The following is a 21,061-nucleotide window of genomic DNA, read 5'->3' on the forward strand; positions in this document are numbered from 1 at the left end:
GTCTGGACAGATTGAGGGACAGCAGTCTGTCAGAATCAAGCTTATACCCCCATCCCATCTACCTTTCTCTCCTACCCTCCTCCTTCCTCCCTCTCCACGCCTTCCCCTGTTCTTCTTTCTTACCATCCCATGATCTGGAGTTAAACTAAAGCGATCGCTATGATTTGCCAGTGTGGTGACATTCAAAATGATGTCAAAGTGTACATATTTATGTATTTGTTTATTTGTCAGGGACCATGTACAACATGCCATTGCACCAGATTTAGCTAGATCGCTCATTTTCATCTGTAGTCCCTGGGCAGAAAACAATCATCATTACAATGCTACAATATAACACACTATAAATATATATAATAAAACAAATCATAATATACAACAATAGACAATATAATGATACTATTACATCAGAGTTTAAATGTCCCGTTGGTCCTACAGTATCTAACAACATAAGAGTCGTAACGTCAAAGCAATCCATATGGGCTCTGGTCAAAAGTAGTACACTGTATAGGGAATAGGATTCCATTTAGGACGCAGTCTGTTTTCACCTATGAATAGTGTCTTTGATCAAGGACCAACAAAGCAGCCAGCATAAGTAAAGTTAGGGGGAGATGGGCTCTGATGATACTGGCTATCTCAATCACAGTGTACACGAGTGTTTCATTGTACCTGACTGTGGATTGAAACGTCGCCAGAGGTGATTAGGCGCATACTGTGTCCGGGCCTCTGCTCTTTTCAAGTGTTAAAAATAAGATTTACAATATCACTTCTAATGCAGCAATGGTTGCTGAAGAGCACTTTACTCTCGATATAGCAATGGTTTGAAAAAGGTGTAGAATCAGTGCATCCTTCCCGCCCCTCTGTCCCCTCAGATACGATAGCTGACACCGGAGGCTTTTAATTCCAGTGTAAATACAAATACTCTTCCAGACAGAYATCAATTATGCATGCTGCTAATTGAGTTGAATGTTGTGCTTTGAGCAGTCTTGGGACTCCGGGTCACATGCGGGTGGATCGCCTGAAACCAGACACACACACACACACGCATGCACCCACACACACATACAGAGCCTGTGGCAGCCCAAAGGGATACACTGATGACACAGCCTACGGTGGACGTCGATGACACACAGAGTTACAGATACAAGAGGTATTGAAGTCGTCATTGGGGGTGTCAAAAATATGTTTCAGTTTGGTGTAAAATTCCTTGTTTTTTCCCCCTCTGACTCCGCATGCTGTTGGACCAGTCAGTCGTCAACATTGCAATGCTCATTGAAAACCCAACTGGCACACAGGAATTTGGTTTWACAACTTGCTCTGAGCTTCTTCTCCTTTGTCAATAGTATGTACTGTATGCATTCCAAATGGCCCCCTATTCCCTACATAGTGCACTTTTTTTGACCAGAGCCTTATGGGCCCTGGTCAAAAGTAGTGCACTATAAAGGAATAGGGGGCCAGTTCGGACGCTGAATATGTCCACTGTGACTAAACTTATCRTAGTGTTTCGTATGTATGTATGTGCATGAATGGGATGGGGGGGGCTAAATAAGGATTACGTTCTTCTAAAAGGACTACTGTTTGTTTTACAGCTTGACGACCGAGAAGCTTAATCTGCTACTTAGCTTAGCCTCTGTTCAATCTCTTTCCGCGACTTTTCATGCCTCCGTCCTCTCCTCCTCTCTCTCCCTTCAAGCCGTCCATTTAAATCCTTTCCTCACCCAATTTCTCTTCCTTCCCCCCCCCCCCCTCTGCTCTTTTTTTCCTTTCACTGACAGAGATAGCTTTGTGAGTAAGAGTGAAGGGATATGGTGAGAGAACTGTTTATGATACAGGTTGATGAGCCCATAGTATGTATGAGAGAGGAAAGTGTGGCCGCGTCCCAAATGGCAACCTATTTTCTATGGGCCCTGGTCAAAAGTGGCCCACTACAAAGGGTATAGGATGCCATTTGGGATGCTGCAGCCTGTATGGGAGACAGGATGATGGTATTGTGTGGGATGAGGGTCATGCTGCAGGTCTTAGGGTCAAATCCTGTTAGGAGTAAGAGGGATGAAGGTTTTAGTGTTTTTTTCAGGGCCTAGTATTCAGTCATGGCAATGAGTTTAGTGGGAACATCAGTTCTCATCATGTGTGTATGTGAGAACGGAAAGTGTAAGTTTGTGGCTTTACCCCAAATGGTACTCTGTTCCCTATGCAGTGCACTACTTTGACCAGAGCCCTGGTCAAAAYGAGTGCGCTATATAGGGAATAGGTTGCCATTTGTGACAAACACGTGTGTGTTGAACAGGACCCAGATTACCGCCCCACTCTTTTTTTTGCTAATGCCCTCTGAGCTAAAGCCACTTAAACCCAGAAGGTTACAGGACCAACAGTCTTTTCCTCCCTCTTTCTTTGAATGTGTCCCAAATGGCACCTTATTCCCTGTATAGTGCAGGCCCCATAAGGCCCTGGTCAAAAGTAGTGCACTACATAGGGTTTCGGTTGCCATTTGGGATGCACACCTTTTCTCCCCAAAAAACACTTGTCTGTCTTTTTTTCCTGCTGACTCTTCTCTCACCCCTCCCTCTCCCCCGCTCTCTCCAGGGAGCTTGTGGTTTTTGAAAGGTTTCTCAATGTTCCTAATCCTTCCATCTCTTTGTCGGGGRAAAAAATATATCCGCATGAAACTCAAGAAGAGCCCAAAAGGAGCTAGGTTAGGTGTGTGACTGTGTGTGTGAGGTTATAACAAATGTGTGCACCTTTGGTTCACTGGTGTACATCACAAGGCATAATGGATCTGTTCAAAACTTTTAATTTGGATAGAATGTAACTGGGTCGTTCCTCCAATTTGGTGCTTTTGAGAAGTGTAACTTTGTTAAAAAAAAWAATAATAATAATTTAATTTTAACATTGTCATAAAATGCATTTATTTAACCAGGCAAGTCAGTTAAAAACAAATTCTTATTTACAATGACAGCCTACCCCTGGCCAAACCCAGACGAAACTGGGCCAATTGTGCGTCGCCCTATGGGCCTCCCAATCACGGCCGGTTGTGATACAGCCTGGAATCAAACCAGGGTCTGTAGTGTACTGAAATGCAGTGCCTTAGACCGCTGCGCCACTCGGGAGCTCATGTTCATAAACAACATTTTCCCCATCTCAAGAGTTTGAATAAAGAAATAACTATAGTAAGTGCCAAATAAAGTAGCAGGGTTGACTGTAACAGGGTTGACGATCTCTTCTTAAATCAGCCATACATCCCCTTGTGACAGCGTGATTGGAACCAAGGTTGTGTGCAACAGAGTGGAAATGTAATGCAAGCTTCACAAAACATTTTAATTTAACATTTCTATCTATGGGTAACAGGGTTGACGACAGTGGAGGCTGCTGAAGGGAGAACAGCTCATAATAATGGCCGGAACGGAGCAAATGGAATGGCATGAAACGCCTGGAAACCATGTGTTTGATATATTTGATACCATTTGACTGATTCCACTCCAGTCATTACCACAAGCCCGTTCTCCCCAATTTAAGGTGCCACCAACCTCCTGTGGTTGACGTCATGCTCGACCTGCTCAGTTTTCCACCACAAAATGGCCAAAAAGAGTAGAACCAGCTCACCTGATTTTACTATTAGATTTTCAATGTTTGTTTTGAAAAGAATATTTAAAAAGGAATAGTTTCACCATATTAAAAAAATAGCTCAGTTCACGTAACAGGGTTGACGTTAAAATGAGGCACAGACATAAATGAATCACTAATCACATGAAATAAATCAATCTTCAGAAATCACTTTGTCAAATCCAAGAAAATAACCAGGGCTTTACAATGATGGTGAAACTTGGATACATTTTGGGGGTAAGTTGGTTAAAATCTTCCCAGAAGTGACACAGGGACATGCCAAAATGCAGAATTTTTGCACTTTAACAAGCAAGCCTTTTCATGTAAAAAAAAACAAAACAGATTTATTGAATTCTCAATATTGTCTATTGTAAAGGGCACTTCATTTAAAGGGATTMTCTGGTACTTGTTTATACTTTTTAGCCAGTAGTTCTGAAAGCAGCACTCATGCGCCAAAAGTGGTCCCTGAATTGCGCACCAACTCATTGCTCTCTCTCTCGCTCTGCTGTGTGTGCATCATGCTAGCTGTCACTCATATGGCGAGGGGCTGAAGCTCATTGGTTGAACTCGAATTGCTCGGGGACTGGCCCACATGGGGGAATTGGTGCAGCACAGCTTCCAGAAAAAAGTTGCTTTCAAGCTAGGGATTTTGTGGCTAATTGAGGTAAAACAATAATTCTGCTCATAGATTTTGCATGTTTATAAACTGGGTGGTTCAAGCCCTGAATTCTGATTGGCTGACAGCCATGGTATATCAGAACATTTATTTTTTTACTCTAATTACGTTGGTAACCAGTTTGTAATCGTGTTGTGTCGTGCCTAAGAACATCCCTTAGCCGTGGTATATTCGCCATATACCACACACCCCCCAGGCCCTATTGCTTAAATGAACTACTCTGACACATCCAGCCCAAAGCTGGAAGTTTAAAAAAATATATACTTAAGATGCCAAAGTTCCAGAGCATGTCGAAAATAAGTATTTTAAAAATAAATATTGGTGCACAATTTCTATTCAAAATATCAACGGGACTCAAAAGGCACTCATTTTGTGAAATGACACTAATTATAACAACCTGTGAAAGTGTTCGAGTATCTGGACTACTCACCACTAAGTAGTTGTTTTGTCTTATGTTTGGTTTTGATTATTGTAAACTGTCTTTAAAAAGCAATAACAAAACAGCCTAAAAAGCATTCAGATATTTTCATACGTCTTTATTGTGTGTAAACAAACTCTRAAGAGCACATCAGCCAGGTACTTGATCATTGGTATCATTAACATGATCAATATTGTACATAAATATCATGATTAAAACATGATCATCATAATAAATAACATGACATTTTAAAATAACTCACTGCTACTGAACAGTTCTGTCAAGCAGGGTAACCATCTCAAAGAGCTGTGTGTGTGTGTGTGTAAAATGATGCAATTAATGTGGAAAATGTGGTTTGTGGTTAAATGTTTGTCTAAGTAAATGAGGTTTGTGTGTGCGATTTAACATTGACACAGTCCAGAGGCTTAATGGGTTAGTAGGTCATCAAATCAGTGTAACAACTTTCCAGATTCCATTAAAAAGGGTTGCAAAAATAACCCCATTGAATCAACTAAACAGTTCTCCAAGAATCAGTCATGTAGTGTTATGCACGAGTTCAACAGAATATCTGCTTAGTAATAATTACTCACATGAACAACATATGTACAATTCATTAAAACAGAAACGAACATATCTGTAATTTAAAAAACATATTAACTACCATATTCAGAACCACAGACAAGTTAGTGTTATCGTGTTAGTTTGACTGTTTGAATATGCAGGAAGTGTATTCCCTTCACTGACCGTTTCCTCTCACCCTGACAGCATCCCAAAATGGTACCATACTCCCTATTTAGTGCACTACTTTTGCCCAGAGCCATATACGGGCTCTGGACAAAAGGAGTGCTCTGTATAGGGAGTAGGGTGCCATTTGGTACGCACCCCCCAACCTGAAGGACAGCCACTCCGAGGCACAGGGTCTACAACACCCGCGGCCTGCTTCTGTCATCAAGGACTCATTTTGACCATGGGAGGGTAGATTTTGCCTGACGACTCAACCCCAATTTAATTCCGCTGCTCTATGGATCTATACATCAGTCTGAACCTGCCATCCTAGTCATTTGTGCAGGTGTCAAAATGACGCGATTCATATCAAGCCCGACTCATCGATTTCTGGGACCAATCAGAACAGTCAAAATGTTGACACATTTTCTAAGGGTCAGGGAGGAAAGCAAATCCCGACTCATTGTGGAGAAGAAACGTTAGACGGGTAGCCAGGAAAAGATGTACTGTAGTTCGACCATAGCTGGGTAGTGGGCACACTTGGCCCAAAGCCTGTTTAACATCGGCAGCACCACTGAGGGCTTTCATCATTTTGAGGCTCTATAGTACAGTGTACATCTATGGGTTACACTGAMAGCTTTCATCTAAGCTATTAGCTGTGTGTGTAAGAGAGAAGGGCTGTGTGTGTGTCCAGTCAGATTGAACAGCCTCATCTCAAGCTCTCTCTCTAACTGGGCTCCCAAGTGGCGCAGCTAAGTCTAAGGCACTGCATCTCAGTGCAAGAGGCGCCACTACAGTCCTTGGTTCAAATCCAGGCTGTATCACAGCCGTCAGCGATTGGTAGTCCCATAGGGCGGCGCACAATTGGCCCAGTGTCATCCGGGTTTGGCCGGGGTAGGCGGTCATTGTAAATAAGATTTTGTTCTTAACTGACTTGCCTAGTTAAATAAAGGTTAAATACAAAATAAATAAAACTGCTTTTAAGGCTTCCAAGCTACTTTGGATCAAAGACTGACAGTCCCACAGAATATGCACCATGACGGGCAAGGGATGGTAACTTGGGTGACGTTCACCTTGCACTGGCCTCATTTTAGCTTCATTTGCCTTTCTAAAATGCTTCAAGGGTTTACCAAAACAAATAAATKATGTAAAATGCCCAAAAAACAGAACATGAAATCAGTGTTGCGAAGTAGCCGTCTTTTCCGAGGGTCGTGTCACAATTTAAGACTTTCTTCCACGGAGCCAAGCCATGATAGGGCCCGAGTGATGATTAAAAACAGGGAAGGGACAGTAGTCGAACATGTTAAAACTAATTGAACTAGTAATGCAGCAGTCACGCTACTGCTCCTTCGGGAGTAAGTAAATGTTTTTCATTATCCAGTTCGGAAACACATTGAACAGACTAAAGGGAAGGAGGAGGAAAACTTTGTTTTAATTTCCGGTTTAAATAAATATTATTTTAAAAGCTCCCCCCCCCCCCCACTGCTGCGGGTCTCCTCTCCCCTGTTTGTGTGGCTTTGGGGTGAAGTWTCCCCCTAGGTACACATCTAGGAGATCAGCTTCCCTTCCCCCAATCTTAACCATTTAGAGGGGGAAATGCGAAACTGACCCAAGATCAGCATCTAGGGGCAACTTCAACCTACACGTGTGTGTGTGTGTCTATGTGAAGTTCTGTAGGGGCTCACTAACACGCATGCAGGCCCAGTACAGAGCCCGGCCCAGGGTAAGGAGTACCAGCAGGATCAGCACAGCCCAGGAAGCATAGATACCCCCATAGTCCTGGGCCTTCACCCACGTACCAGCCTACAGAGAGAGAAAGAAAGAGAGAGCATGTAACATTATTATTTTTTGCAATGTGTTTAGTGGTGAGATGGGTCCTACAGACACAGAACAGAGGGAGAGAGAACACTTAACAAGGGTTTTTCCTGCCTCATGAAGGGGCTTAGGCGGTGGGGACATGGCAGTGTTTGACACAGCTACGATATGGGTTTGTCAAGTAATGTAATGTAATGTAGAGTGGACAGTCTGGAGGGTGTACTCACCACCAGCCCAGCAGTGGAGATGCTGAAAAGCAAGCATAGTAGAAAACACCACAAGCTCCGCCTTCGAGGGTACCTCTGACCAATAGAGGAGCTGCATGTCGAAGGGTGTGGTAAAAGAGAGAGGGAAAAATGGACTGTAAACATTAAATAGAAAGGGTAATTTTCCTGGAGAAAAATTGTCCGACTTGCTTCGGCTGTCCAAAATAACTTCATAGGTTTAAACAGTTGCTGAAGCAAGTCATACTAATAACAGGTTGTGTAAGAGTAACAGCTCAGACTTGAGAAGTTGCACACAAGTCAGTAAGGAGCTTATCCTGATGCCTAATGCTACAGGCTAATGGTACAGTCATCCAGCCACAACTAGGAGCATGTCCTCCCGAGATAACGTGCCACCAGCCACCACTGGAGAACATTATTTTTAGCATATTGTATAATCCCGTTTAAATGGACTCCTCTGTATTGACTGGGTACTGTGTGGACAGATAGAAACTCACACTTTCTTGCAATGTGGGCACCTGGCGAGTGTCCTGTCAGTAAACTCTGTCCACTGAAACACATTACAAGACACTCATGTCAATATGATAGAGTATACATCCCAATTGGCACCTTATTGCCTAAACAGTGCACTACTTTTGACCAGAGCCGTATGGGTTCTACTCAAAAGTAGTGCACTAAATAGGGAGTAGGGTACCATTTTGGATGCTGTCAGGGTGAGAGGAAACAGTCAGTGACGACAATACATACACACTACCTGCATATTCAAACACACTCAATCTAACCATATAACATTAACTTGTCTGTGGTTTTAAATGTGGTAATAGTTTGTTTTAATTAATTGTACAGACACTCACTGACCAGTTTATTAAGTACGCCACCCGTTCACGAAAATGGATCGCTCCCACAGACAGTGAGTCACATGGCCGTGGCTTGCCATATAAAGCAGGCAGAGAGACATTCAATTGAATGTTAGAATGGGCAAAACTTTGAGCGTGATACGATCGTCGGTGCCAGGCACGCCGAATCCAGTGTCTCAGAAACTGCCGCACACCTGGGCTTTTCACTCACGACAGTGTCTATGGGTTCCCGAGAATTGTGCGACAAACAAACATTCCAGTCAGCGGCAGTCCTGTGGGCGAAAGCAGCTCGTTGATGAGGTCGAAGGAGAACGGCAAGAATCGCGTAAGCCAACAGGCGGGCCATAAACAAATAATAATGCAGTACAACAGTGGTGTGCAGAACGGCATCTCGGGAATGCACAACTCGTTGATCCTTGTCACGGATGGGCTACTGCAGCAGACAACCACACCGGGTTCCACTCCTATCAGCTAAAAACAAGAAGTGGCTCCAGTGGGCACGCAATCACCAACACTGGACAATTGAGGAGTGGAAAAACATTGAATGGTCCGGCAAATCACAGTTCCTGTTGCGTCATGCTGATGGCAGAGTCAGGATTTGGTGTAAGCAACAGCAGTCCATGGTACCATCCTGCCTGGTGTCAAAGGTACAGGCTGGTGGCGGTGGTGTACCGCTGTCCAATCTGCAGCAACTGCGCAATGCCATCGCGGCAGCTTGGACCAACATCCCTGTGGAGTGTTTCCGACTTGTAGAATCCATGCCCAAAGAATTCAGGCTGTCCTGGAGGCAAATAAACTGGCCGGTGTATTTGTTGTTCATGTAAGAGTCAATAATACTAATCAGATTGTTGCACTCGTGTGCATAACACTAAATGATTGATTCTTGGAGAACTTGTATTATTGTTTTGTTGATTTAATAGGGTTATATTTGCAACCCTTATTTTAACTGGAATCTGGAAAGATKTTACACTTATTTGATTACCTAATAACCCAATAAGCCTTTGGACACTGGACAATGTTTCCAAATCTTAACCACACACACACCTCATTTACCTATAGACACAATCAAACATTTGGGCCCTGGTGCCCTTTTGGCAGGAATAAGGTTATATTTGGGATGCAGCCTACTGTATATGATAGCTGTGAGGGAAGGGTCGTACCAAGAAAGTGTTGCTGCAGTGTCCACAGGAGACCCGAGCTCCGGCCGGCTGGGGGTCAGGGCTGGCTGGACCAGGGTGGACCGGACCCAGGTTTATTATCCTCTTACTGGGGGAACACGACCACATAGCTCACTGATCAGTCTACAAGTCAGTATTCCTAGATTTAAATGCAACAGAGCGTCACCATACCTGTCAACTAAAATGTTTACTTTGAAGTCATTTTAGCAGATGCTCTTTTCCAGAGTCACAGTTCGTGCATTCATGTTTAGGAGGGAAAGTAACCTTGCATCACAAGTAGACCCTTATTCGAAATAGCTGCTATCAGCAGAATCAGTGCCAGGATGGCAAAACAGCAACCACATAACTCACTGTTCAGTCTACAAGTCAGTATTCTTAGCTAGGTTTAAATGCTACAGAGCGTAAGTTCCATACAAGTCACCTAACTTATCCATGCACCTGGTTAGCCGAATACAGCCCTTAAAGGAAAACTCTACCCAGAAACTATCTTTTGGTATTTGTTTCATAAAAGTCCATTATTGATATAGTCCCAAAATGTTTTGCATGTCAGCAATCAAGTTTACAAGATATATAACTTTCAAAATACAGAAATACAGCCGGTACGAGCCTCATATGATGCAAAACGCAGCATTAAAAAATGCATCATACAGGCAGAATTTCTGTACTTTGAAAGTTATATATCTTCACAACTTAGTTACACAGGAATACACCTGTTGTAATTAATGTCCATCATAGTCCTAGTTTACAGTAATCGTTACTTGTACAGTTGAAGTCGAAGTTTACATACACTTAGGTTGGAGTCATAGACTCGTTTTTCAACAACTCCACAAGTTTCTTGTTAAACTATTGTTTTGGCAAATCGGTTAGGACATCCACTTTGTGCATGACACAAGTCATTTTTGCAACAATTGTTTACAGACAGATTATTTCACTATCACAATTCCAGTGGGTCAGAAGTTTACATACACTAAGTTGACTGTGCCTTTAAACAGCTTGGAAAATTCCAGAAAATTATGTCATGGCTTTAGAAGCTTCTGATAGGCTAATTGACATCATTTGAGTCAATTGGAGGTGTACATGTGGATGTATTTCAAGGCCTACCTTCCAACTCAGTGCCTCTTTGCTTGACATCATGGGAAAATCAAAAGAAATCAGCCAAGACCTCAGGAAAAAAAATTGTAGACCACCACAAGTTTGGTTCATCCTTGGGAGCAATTTCCAAACGCCTGAAGGTACCACGTTCATCTGTACAAACAATAGTACGCAAGTATAAACACCATGGGACCACGCAGCCGTCATACCGCTCAGGAAGGAGACGCGTTCTGTCTCCTAGAGATGAACATACTTTGGTGTTAAAAGTGCAAATCAATCCCAGAACAACAGCAAAGGACCTTGTGAAGATGCTGGAGGAAAACAGGTACAAAAGTATCTATATCCTCAGTAAAACAAGTCCTATATTGACATAACCTGAAAGGACGCTCAGCAAGGAAGAAGCCACTGCTCCAAAACCGCCATAAAAAAGACAGACTATGGTTTGCAACTGCACATGGGGACAAAGATTGTACTTCTTGGAGAAATGTCCCCTGGTCTGATGAAACAAAAATAGAACTGTTTGGCCACAATGACCATCATTATGTTTGGAGGAAAAAGTGGGAGGCTTGGAAGCCGAAGAACACCATCCCAACCGTGAAGCACGGGGGTGGCAGCATCATGTTGTGGGGGTGCTTTGCTGCAGGAGGGACTGGTGCACTTCACAAAATAGATAGCATCATGAGGTAGAAAATTATGTGGATATATTGAAGCAACATCTCAAGACATCAGTCAGGAAGTTTAAGCTTGGTCGCAAATGGGTCTTCCAAATGGACAATGACCCCAAGCATACTTCAAAGTTGTGGCAAAATGCCTTAAGGACAACAAAGTCAAGGTATTGGAGTGACCATCACAAGCCCTGCCCTCAATCCCATAGAAAATTGTGGGCAGAAGTGAAAAAGCGTGTGCGAGCAAGGAGGCCTAAAAACCTGACTCAGTTACACCAGCTCTGTCAGGAGGAATGGGCCACAATTCACCCAGCTTATTGTGGGAAGCTTGTGGAAGGCTACCGGAAACGTTTGACCCAAGTTAAACAATTTAAAGGCAATGCTACCAAATACTAATTGAGCGTATGTAAACTTCTGACCCACTGGGAATGTGATGAAATAAATCACTCTTTACCATTATTCTGACATTTCACATTWTAAAAATAAAGTGGTGATCCTAACTGACCTAAGACAGGGAATTTTTACTAGGATTAAATGTCAGGAATTGTGAAACTGAGTGTAAATGTATTTGGTTAAGGTGTATGTAAACTTCCGACTTCAACTGTATGTATGTATGTATGTATGTATGTATGTATGTATGTATGTATATATATATGCCCTGAGACACTGTCTTGACTGAAGTAGCATCTGCTGCTGCCATGTAATGTTTTATGAAGGGAGGGAATCATTTTTCATATAACCGTTGTTGTCCGTCTCCGATTATGTGACTACATCCCAAATGGCAGCCTATTTCCCTATAGTGTATTACTTAATTCCCTATATAGTGCACTATAACCAGGGCCCATCTGGTCAAAAGTAGTGCACTAAATAGTAAATATGGTGCCAATTGGGATGCAGCCAGTCTCTCTTTCACACACTCCTTCTCACTCAACCCTCTTCCCCCCCCCTTACCAGTAGGGCCGGGGACAGGCGATCCTCTGGGAGGTAACTTTGCAGATGAGCAGACAGTTACAGGGGCAGCGGACATACTTCTTCCCTGCTGGTGCATTCTTGATGGGCTACAGAGGGAGAGAGACAAAAGGAGGAGGGACACAGAAAGGTGAACAAGTTCCATTCCATTTCAAATAAATCCGTTAGCAACGGCACTGGTCCCATGAATCTGTTTATTTTCAAAAAGCTTCCACATGGAATTATAACTTGTCCTAACCTTTTATCTTAAACCTAGGGTCAATTCAGGAAGTCAACTGAATTTCCACATCCAAGTTCTCATAGAGAAGCAACGAGGGAAATTCAAATGTCAGATTACTTCCGGAATTGAAATTAACCCTGACATGCAGGTTTATGTGGTAGGTCACCCACCCAGCCTGCCCACTGTATACAACTTGTATGACTATAGATGTGATGACACTACAGATAGATGTGTCACCCACCGTAGCCTCGTTGCAGATCCCACACTTGACCACATGCTGGTGGATCTTCCCCTCCACGCTGATGAGGCTCTGACACACTCTACAGCTGATGCCTGGTGCACTGCCACTCTCTGGGGAGGTGAGGGGGGAGTACAGAGGAGGGTCCTCCCCCATAAGTACTGAGGGCTGGGTGGGGCTGGGAAAGGGAGGAAAGCCTGAAATGCAGAGAGGGGGGGGTGAACATGACCGTTTGTCATTTAGCAGACAATCTTTTCAGAGTGATTTACAATCAGTGCATTCAACTAAGGTAGGAAAAACAACCACATATTAGTCATCATTTTTCTTCAATAAAGCCCTGATTTTGCTGACAGTTGCCATTAGTTGCCATGGCACCCTAGTAGCAGCCTAAGCACAGAGCTCCTCTATACATTTGTACATATTTAGTTATTTTTAATTGCTTTTTTTTTATCAGTCCTTTTTGTTTTTGATAACATTGAGTTTTTATTGCATATATCTGGCGTTTTAGCGCCACGGATTTGCAGATTGACTGACAGAATAATACAGATGGAGTAAGTAGTGCACTAAATCATGAAAGGGTTACACGGAAAGTACTATTCCGTTTTTGTACCTTTTAAATGAGGATTAACAAGAATGAGATTTGAGTCTTGAGTTCCAACAAAAAGGAGCTTTATAAAAGGGCTGCAGGGGCTTATCTGTGTGTGTGTAGTACTATTATCGCGGAAATATGCAATTACCACTGTAATATTTCTAAAACACAAGAATTTAAGGTATTATGATGTGAACAAACACCTGTGTTACAGCAACTCATGCCACTGTTCTGATATTTCCATACAGTAGCCCCTCCCCAGAAAACAGTAATTGGTCGACGTCTTATCTTGCAGTAATTATAAGCTTATTGAATGGCCCGAAGCGGTGCCAATCAAATCAGGTGCTTCGGTACACGCCTCAAACGAGATTAGCACACTAGCTAGTTAGCGTGAACATACTGGCGGTATATCTTCAAATGGTGATACAAATATTACACTGACATTTTCTTCTTCTTCTGTAGGCCACTATAACATAACACGTGGATCATCAGGATATGGTCAATTGCATATTCTGTATTGAGAAATAGATTATAGCGAGGCTAGCTAGTTAGAAATCTTGCAGCAACTAGTTAGCTAGCTCCATGCACACAACTCAACATAGTGTTTCTGTTTTGTTAGTTACATCCGTTTAACTATGATGCCTAAACGATAAATGCATAAAATGCCATAAGGTTATAGAGAAATATTGCCAGCCAACTAAGTTAACTAACCGGCATGCTTGCATCAACCGCTAGCTGGCTAGCAACCACAATATATTCCCAATATAATCAGTGCAGACACAACATCGTCGTTACTATGTTTTACCAAATAYGCGCTGTTCATGTTCCTAGCTAGACAGCAACTTGTGCTCTTGGCTATCTGRAAGTCATAGGAACCGATGCGTTGTCAGCTAGCTAACCAGTCGACTGCCTTGGCTAGGTTGGAGAACATCCATGGCATGTATACTCACTTTGTGGCTTATTTGGTAAACCATAAGGAGCCGAGCCAGGTGACACTCCGCCGTTACCACCCCCAAGACCACCATCTCCGAGATCTGCCAGTAGCGGGGACCTCTCGCCGTCCGCCATACCGAAAGCAAGGCGTGGGAGTAGTAGGACTGTGCAAAGCGATGATATGGAGCCGTTGCGTCTGGGATTGTGCCGGGAAAGTAACGTATGCGTCACATGATCGTGAGTTCGCTACTGCGACTCTGTCGGACCAAGTACTCCCTCATGATAATTGATCAACACAGCCCACGGCCACAACTACCTTATAATAAAACAATATTGAATAATAACAAACAATAATAGTAAGCTATAGCAAAGAGTGTGTTGGTAAATGTAGCACAATGAGAACAAACCACAAATACGCGAGTGTAACACAGGTTGAATAATTGTATTTCTTGAAATGCAAACAATATTCCATGTAACAGACCAAATGTATTCCATGAACAGAGTCGAGACTTTATAATGAAAACCATGGAACTCTAATCCATAGTGGCAGTAATGACAATACCCATCTTTTCTGCTTCATAACAGAAGATGGAAGCGCTGCACTCACCTGGGCACATTCCTACCTGCTCCTCTCAACTCAAGCCTGTTACATGCATTGGTAACAAAAGCCTGCATATTTAGGCCAAGCACAGGTGCAAAGTCCTTTGTTGGAAATGCAGAAAAAGTGTGGTGGTTCAGTTTGTATAATATTGGGTATTTCACCATAACTTGCTCTGTCATTCATTGCAGGTTGCTTTGATCCATGAAGCGGTTCATGGGTAGAGTGACCTCCAGCCCCTGTCTTTCACTTTAGAACAGGGCTTTTCCCTCCTGACTGTGTACTGGGTGCGGAAGTTGTAGGCCCAGTTTACTGTCGAAGGGTGAAGAAAGGATTTAATGAGTTGGGAGGGGAAAAGAGAGTGAGACAGAGAAATTGTGTGTTTGTGTCAAACAGACAGTCAGACAGAACATTTTGTATTTTTATTTAACCAGGCAAGTCGGTAAAGAACAAATTGTTATTTACAACGACGGCTAACCCTGCCAAACCCTAACCACACTGGGCCAATTGTGCGCCGCCCAATGGGAATCCCAATAACGGGCAGTTGTGATACCGCCTGGAATCGAACCAGAGTCTGTAGTGATACCTCTAGCACTGAGATACAGTTCCTTAGACCGCTGTGCCACTCGGGAGCCCAAAACTTTCAAATGAAACAACAAGAGCAGACGTGTAGTTTCAACAAGAGTAGCTATTTATTTCCAAGAGCACTATTACAAATGTTTTTATTGTTTTAGCGTAGAACATCTATGAGTGAATTCCTATGAATATTATAAGGGGATCAAAGTCTATACATTTGAGCCCTAAGCAGCTACCGGTTTGAAGCCAACACCTCGGACCTGCTCATCTGGACAAAAGGAGAGGAAGAGAGGGGATTTTCAGTCATGGCTGAGATGACAGATGTTTTAGATAGATATAAAACACTTCTCTCCTTATGAAGAAAAAAGGAGCATGAGAGGAGGTCAGCAAATCGTGGCAAAGAGTTTTCTGGCTATGGATTGATATCCTGGAACTCTTTGCAGAACGATGACAGGCAAGCAACTTAGAAGTATGGTGTTCGCAGAACAAGGACTTTCTCCTTCACATCCATCCAGGACTATATCTGTTGCTTTGGTGTCTGGCAGTTGGATTTTCACCTGAGGATGGGGGAAAAGTTAATATACAGTACTAGTCAAAAGTTTGGACACATCTACTCATTCAAGGGTTTTTCTTTATTTTTTACTATTTTCTACATTGTAGAATAATAGTGAATCAAATCAAATGTTATTTGTCACATGCTCTGAATACAACATGTATGGACCTTACAGTGAAATGCTTACTTACAAGCCCTTAACCAACAATGCAGTTTTAAGAAAAATATGTGTTAAGTAAAAAAAAAAATAGATAAGTAAAAAATAGAAAATAAAAGTAACAAATAATTAAACAGCAGCAGTAAAATAACAATAGCGAGGCTATATACAGGGGGTACCGTTACAGAATCAATGTGCGGTSCMCCGATTAGTCGAGGTAATTGAGGTAATATGTACACTTAGGTAGAGTTAAAGTGACTATGCATAGATAATAAACAGAAAGTAGCAGAAGCATAAAAGAGGGGTCTGGGTAGCCCTTTGATTAGCTGTTCAGGAGTCTTATGGCTTGGGAGTAGAAGCTCTTGGACCTAGACTTGGCACTCCGGTACCGCTTGCCGTTCGGTAGCAGAGAGAAGAGTCTATGACTAGGGTGGCTAGAGTCTTTGACAATTTTTAGGGCCTTCCTCTGACACCGCCTGGTATAGAGGTCCTGGATGGCAGGACGCTTGGCCCCAGTGATGTACTGGGCCGTACGTACTACCCTCTGTAGTACCTTGCGTTCGGAGGCCGAGCAGTTGCCATACCAGGCAGTGATGCAACAAGTCAGGATGCTCTCGATGGTGCAGCTGTACAACCTTTTGACTATGGTGGTCTACTTGAAACATGTTGGTATTACAGACTCAGTCAGGGATAGGTTGAAAATGCCAGTGAAGACACTTGCCAGTTGGTCAGCGCATGCTCGGAATACATGTCCTGGTAATCCGTCTGAATTATTTATTTCAGCTTTTATTTATTTCATCATATCCCCAGTGGGTCAGAAGTTTACATACACTCAATTAGTATTTGGTAGCATTGCCTTTAAATTGTTTAACTTGGGTCAAACGTTTCGGGTAGCCCTCCACAAGCTTCCCACAATAAGTTGGGTGAATTTTGGCCCATTTCTCCTGACAGAGCTGGTGTAACTGAGTCAGGTTTGTAGGCCTCCTTGCAGAACGCTTTTTCACTTCTGCCCACAAATGTTCTATAGGATTGAGGTCAGGGCTTTGTGATGGCCACTCCAATACCTTGACTTTGTTGTCCTTAAGCCATTTTGCCACAACTTTGGAAGTATGCTTGGGATCATTGTCCATTTGGAAGACCCATTTGCGACCAAGCTTTAACTTCCAGACTGATGTCTTGAGATGTTGCTTCAATATATCCACATATTTTTCCTACCTCATGATGCCATCTATTTTGTGAAGTGCACCAGTCCCTCCTGCAGCAAAGCACCCCCACAACATGATACTGCCACCCCCGTCCTTCACGGTTGGGATGGTGTTCTTCGGCTTGCAAGCCTCCCCCTTTTTCCTCCAAACATAACGATGGTCATTATGGCCAAACAGTTCTGTTTTTGTTTCATCAGACCAGAGGACATTTCTCCAAAAAGTACGATCTTTGTCCCCATGTGCAGTTGCAAACCGTAGTCTGGCTTTTTTATAGTGGTTTTGGAGCAGTGACTTCTTCCTTGCTGTGCGGCCTTTCAGGTTGTCCATATAGGACTCGTTTTGCTGTGGATATAGATATTTTTGTACCTGTTTCCTCCAGCATCTTCACAAGGTCCTTTGCTGTTGTTCTGGGATTGAGTTGCACTTTTCGCACCAAAGTGCGTTCATCTCTAGGAGACAGAACGCGTCTCTTTCCTGACCGGTATGATGGCTGCGTGGTCCCATGGTGTTTATACTTGCGTACTATTGTTTATACAGATGAACGTGGTACCTTCAGACGTTTGGAAATTGCTCACAAGGATGAACCAGACTTGTGGAGGTCTACAATTTTTGGGGCTGATTTCTTTTGATTTTCCCATGATGTCAAGCAAAGATGCACTGAGTTTGAAGGTAGGCCTTGAAATACATCCACAGGTACACCTCCAATTGACTCAAATTATGTCAATTAGCCTATCAGAAGCTTCTAAGCCATGACGTCATTTTCTGGAATTTTCCAAACTGTTTAAAGGCACAGTCAACTTAGTGTATGTAAACTTCTGAACCACTTGAATTGTGATACTGTGAATTATAAGTGAAATAATCTGTACGTAAACAATTGTTGGAAAAATTACTTGTGTCATGCACAAAGTAGATGTCCCAACCGACTTGCCAAAACTATAGTTTGTTAACAAGAAATTTATGGAGTGGTTGAAAAACGAGTTTTAATGACTCCAACTTAAGTGTATGTAAACTTCCGACTTCAACTGTACGTATGGTCACTGTGGGGACGACGTCAACGATGCTCTTATTAATGAAGCCAGTGACTGATGTGTTATTTATGATGCCAGTGACTGATGTGGTGTACTCCTCAATGCCATCCAAAGAATCCCGGAACATATTCCAGTCTGTGCTAGCAAAACAGTCCTGTAGTTTAAGATCTGCTTCATCTGAACACTTTTTTATTGACCAAGTCACTGGGGCTTCCTGCTTTAGTTTTTGCTTGTAAGCAGGAATCAGGAGGATAGAATTATGGTCAGATTTGCCAAATTGTGGGTGAGGGAGAGCTTTGTACATGTCTCTGTGTGTGGAATAAAGGTGGTCTAAAGTTTTTTTCCCTCTGGTTGCACATTTAACATGCTGGTAGAAATGAGGTAAAACGGATGTAAGTTTCCCTGCATTAAAGACATCAAAACTATGAAATAACACATATGGAATCATGTAGTAACCGAAAAGGTTTTAAACAAATACAATTATTTTTGAGATTTTTCAAAGTAGCCACCCTTTGCCACACACACACAGAAAGTGTACACAAGCAAGCCAACAACAAACACAATGATCAGTGAGACGTGGTAACTGTCTTGTCTTGAATGTTGTTTTATTTTTCTTGACAACTGCAAACTTGTCTCTGTCTCAAATGGCACCTTATTCTCTATATAGTGCACTACTTTTGACCARGRCCTATAGGRCTCTWGTCAAAAGCAATGCAYTATGTAGGGRATAGGATGCCATTTGGGATGTACATACTTAGGCTGTGGCCGGCTGTCTGTGAGGTCATCAATCTGTCATCCCTCTGTCACCTCCTCCTCATTCCAGATGGCATTACTGTCCTTCTTTGCATAGTCTGTTATACCTCCAAAATGGCACCCTAGTCTCTATGTAGTGGACTACTTTTGACCAGAGCCCTATGGGTCCCAGTCAAAAGTAGTGCCCATAAGGAATGGGGTGCCTTTTTGTCACTTAAGAGGTTGTTATTGCCCTGATATAAGCCATTTTGGTAAGTTGGTCAACCATTGTTTGTAAGTGCTGTGATAAAATACTGTTTAAAACAATGAATTTGAAGAATGTATCTGCACTGTATGTTTGTTAGCTAGCTAGCCAGCCATTCCATAGATGTTTCAAATTAACTGCCAATATGCCAACATTTCATTCAAACAATGCTGTTTGAATGCTGTTTCATTCAAACAATGGCTGAAATCAGTGATAGGCCATCAGACTGCTAAACAGCAATCACTAACTCAGAGAGGCTGCTGCCTACATTGAGACCCAATCACTGGCCACTTTAATAAATGGATCACTAGTCACTTATACAATGCACTCTAAATAATGCCACTTTAATACTGTTTACATATCTTACATTACTCATATCACATGTATATACTGTATTTTATACCATCTATTGCACCTTGCCTGTGCCGCTYGGCCATCGCTCATCCATATACTTACATGTACATATTCTCATTCACCCCTTCAGATTTGTGTGTATTAGGTAGTGGTTAGGGAATTGTTAGATTACTTGTTAGATATTACTGCACCGTCGGAACTAGAAGCACAGGCATGTTGCAACACTTGCGTTAACATCTGCTAACCATGTGTATGTGACAAATACATTTTGATTTGACTTAAATTGTAAATGCAACAAGTACTGATATTGTATCATGCAGCCTAATAACACTCACAGCTCTCCAATAAAACAATCATTGAGAAATTATGGTCTGTTTACATAGATTTTAGATGCTATTTATACAGAAAACTGGCATAAAACCTATTTAACTGTATAAGGATATGACAATATTATTATTTATTTTTTTTGTTATTAGATTTGACAATATTTCTATTACACAATTGCTGATATAACACATGCCTTACTTTTATTTTCCTGCATAAGTAAAATCAGGAAATGCATCACCTATGCCTCTACTACTGTCATTAATTCCAAAATTAGACTGGTTTTGAATTTCTCCCAGACCACAATGGCTTCTATTTTCCCCGCATTCTGGAACTTTTATGGTTTATGACATAGCCCCTCTAGTATAGAATAGCCCCTCTTGAATAGGATCTCTATGGTTTTAGCAGCTTATCTCAATGATGAACGTTAACAATGCCTTACCTTACAATCATCTTCATAATCCTCGTCCTGCATGGATAAGAGGGCAGAGAGGTCTTGTAGATTCTGGAATGATGACCCCCCCCCCCCCATTTGTGAAATAATTCACGTGCTCGAGCAAAGGCTCCCTGGCAAAGTCAGTTACTGCTAGCATGTTGCAACAAACAATATCGCTGGATACTTACATTATCGAGCTAAACTTAATGGCTAATATATTTCAGTGTACCTAAAATAGGCGACAAAATACGTTCACAGCGACAGCATGATGTGCCAGTCCCAAAAACGGGGAATGTGTTGGTCGTACTGCTKTTTCCTGGGAGACAGTTGCGCGGCTTTCTTCGATGCCATGGAGACCGTGACGACGTCATCTCCTTTCAGACGAGTGGGAGTGGCGAGAACCATAGAACGATACTATTACGTTCTAATTATATGAGTAAAACAACAACAGAACATGTCAGGCACTCGTACTCAGATATGAAATGACAGGATAGGTGAAATCCACGAGGTGAASCAAATACCGTATTTGTTAAACTTATTATTTTCAGATATACAGGAGTGCTTAGGAATTCAGCACACCTCTCTTTGACCCTCTGGTTCTCAGAATTCATTTGACTCTCTGGTCCTCAGAATTCATCC

At 42.4% G+C, this 21,061-nt stretch overlaps 1 protein-coding gene and 1 pseudogene across 1 annotated transcript; both read right to left on the minus strand.

Annotated features, from left to right (window-relative positions):
• Positions 1-4,794: 4,794 nt before the first annotated feature.
• On the minus strand, positions 4,795-14,625 carry pip4p1a (phosphatidylinositol-4,5-bisphosphate 4-phosphatase 1a). Its single transcript, XM_024010510.2, has 7 exons — positions 14,212-14,625; positions 12,676-12,869; positions 12,197-12,303; positions 9,471-9,576; positions 7,951-8,003; positions 7,457-7,547; positions 4,795-7,217 (listed from the first exon to the last, which is right to left on the minus strand). Exons 1-7 carry the CDS (start codon positions 14,327-14,329, stop codon positions 7,074-7,076), a joined length of 813 nt encoding a protein of 270 aa, XP_023866278.1. The 5' UTR covers positions 14,330-14,625; the 3' UTR covers positions 4,795-7,073.
• Positions 14,626-14,706: 81 nt separating this feature from the next.
• LOC111979802 (dynein axonemal assembly factor 6-like) lies at positions 14,707-20,762 on the minus strand (annotated as a pseudogene).
• Positions 20,763-21,061: the final 299 nt, after the last annotated feature.

This window comes from Salvelinus sp. IW2-2015, linkage group LG19 (genome assembly GCF_002910315.2).
Source record: "Salvelinus sp. IW2-2015 linkage group LG19, ASM291031v2, whole genome shotgun sequence".
NCBI classification, from domain to species: domain Eukaryota; kingdom Metazoa; phylum Chordata; class Actinopteri; order Salmoniformes; family Salmonidae; genus Salvelinus; species Salvelinus sp. IW2-2015.

Coding starts and splice junctions, on each gene's coding strand:
- pip4p1a (XM_024010510.2), bottom strand. CDS start 14,329: ATGGCGGACGGCGAGAGGTCCCCGCTACTGGCAGATCTCGGAGATGGT. Junction 12,304..12,675: donor GGATCTGCAACGAGGCTACG/GTGGGTGACACA, acceptor CTCCCTCTGTAG/CCCATCAAGAATGCACCAGC. Junction 9,577..12,196: donor GCCTGTCCCCGGCCCTACTG/GTAAGGGGGGGG, acceptor GTGTTCCCCCAG/TAAGAGGATAATAAACCTGG.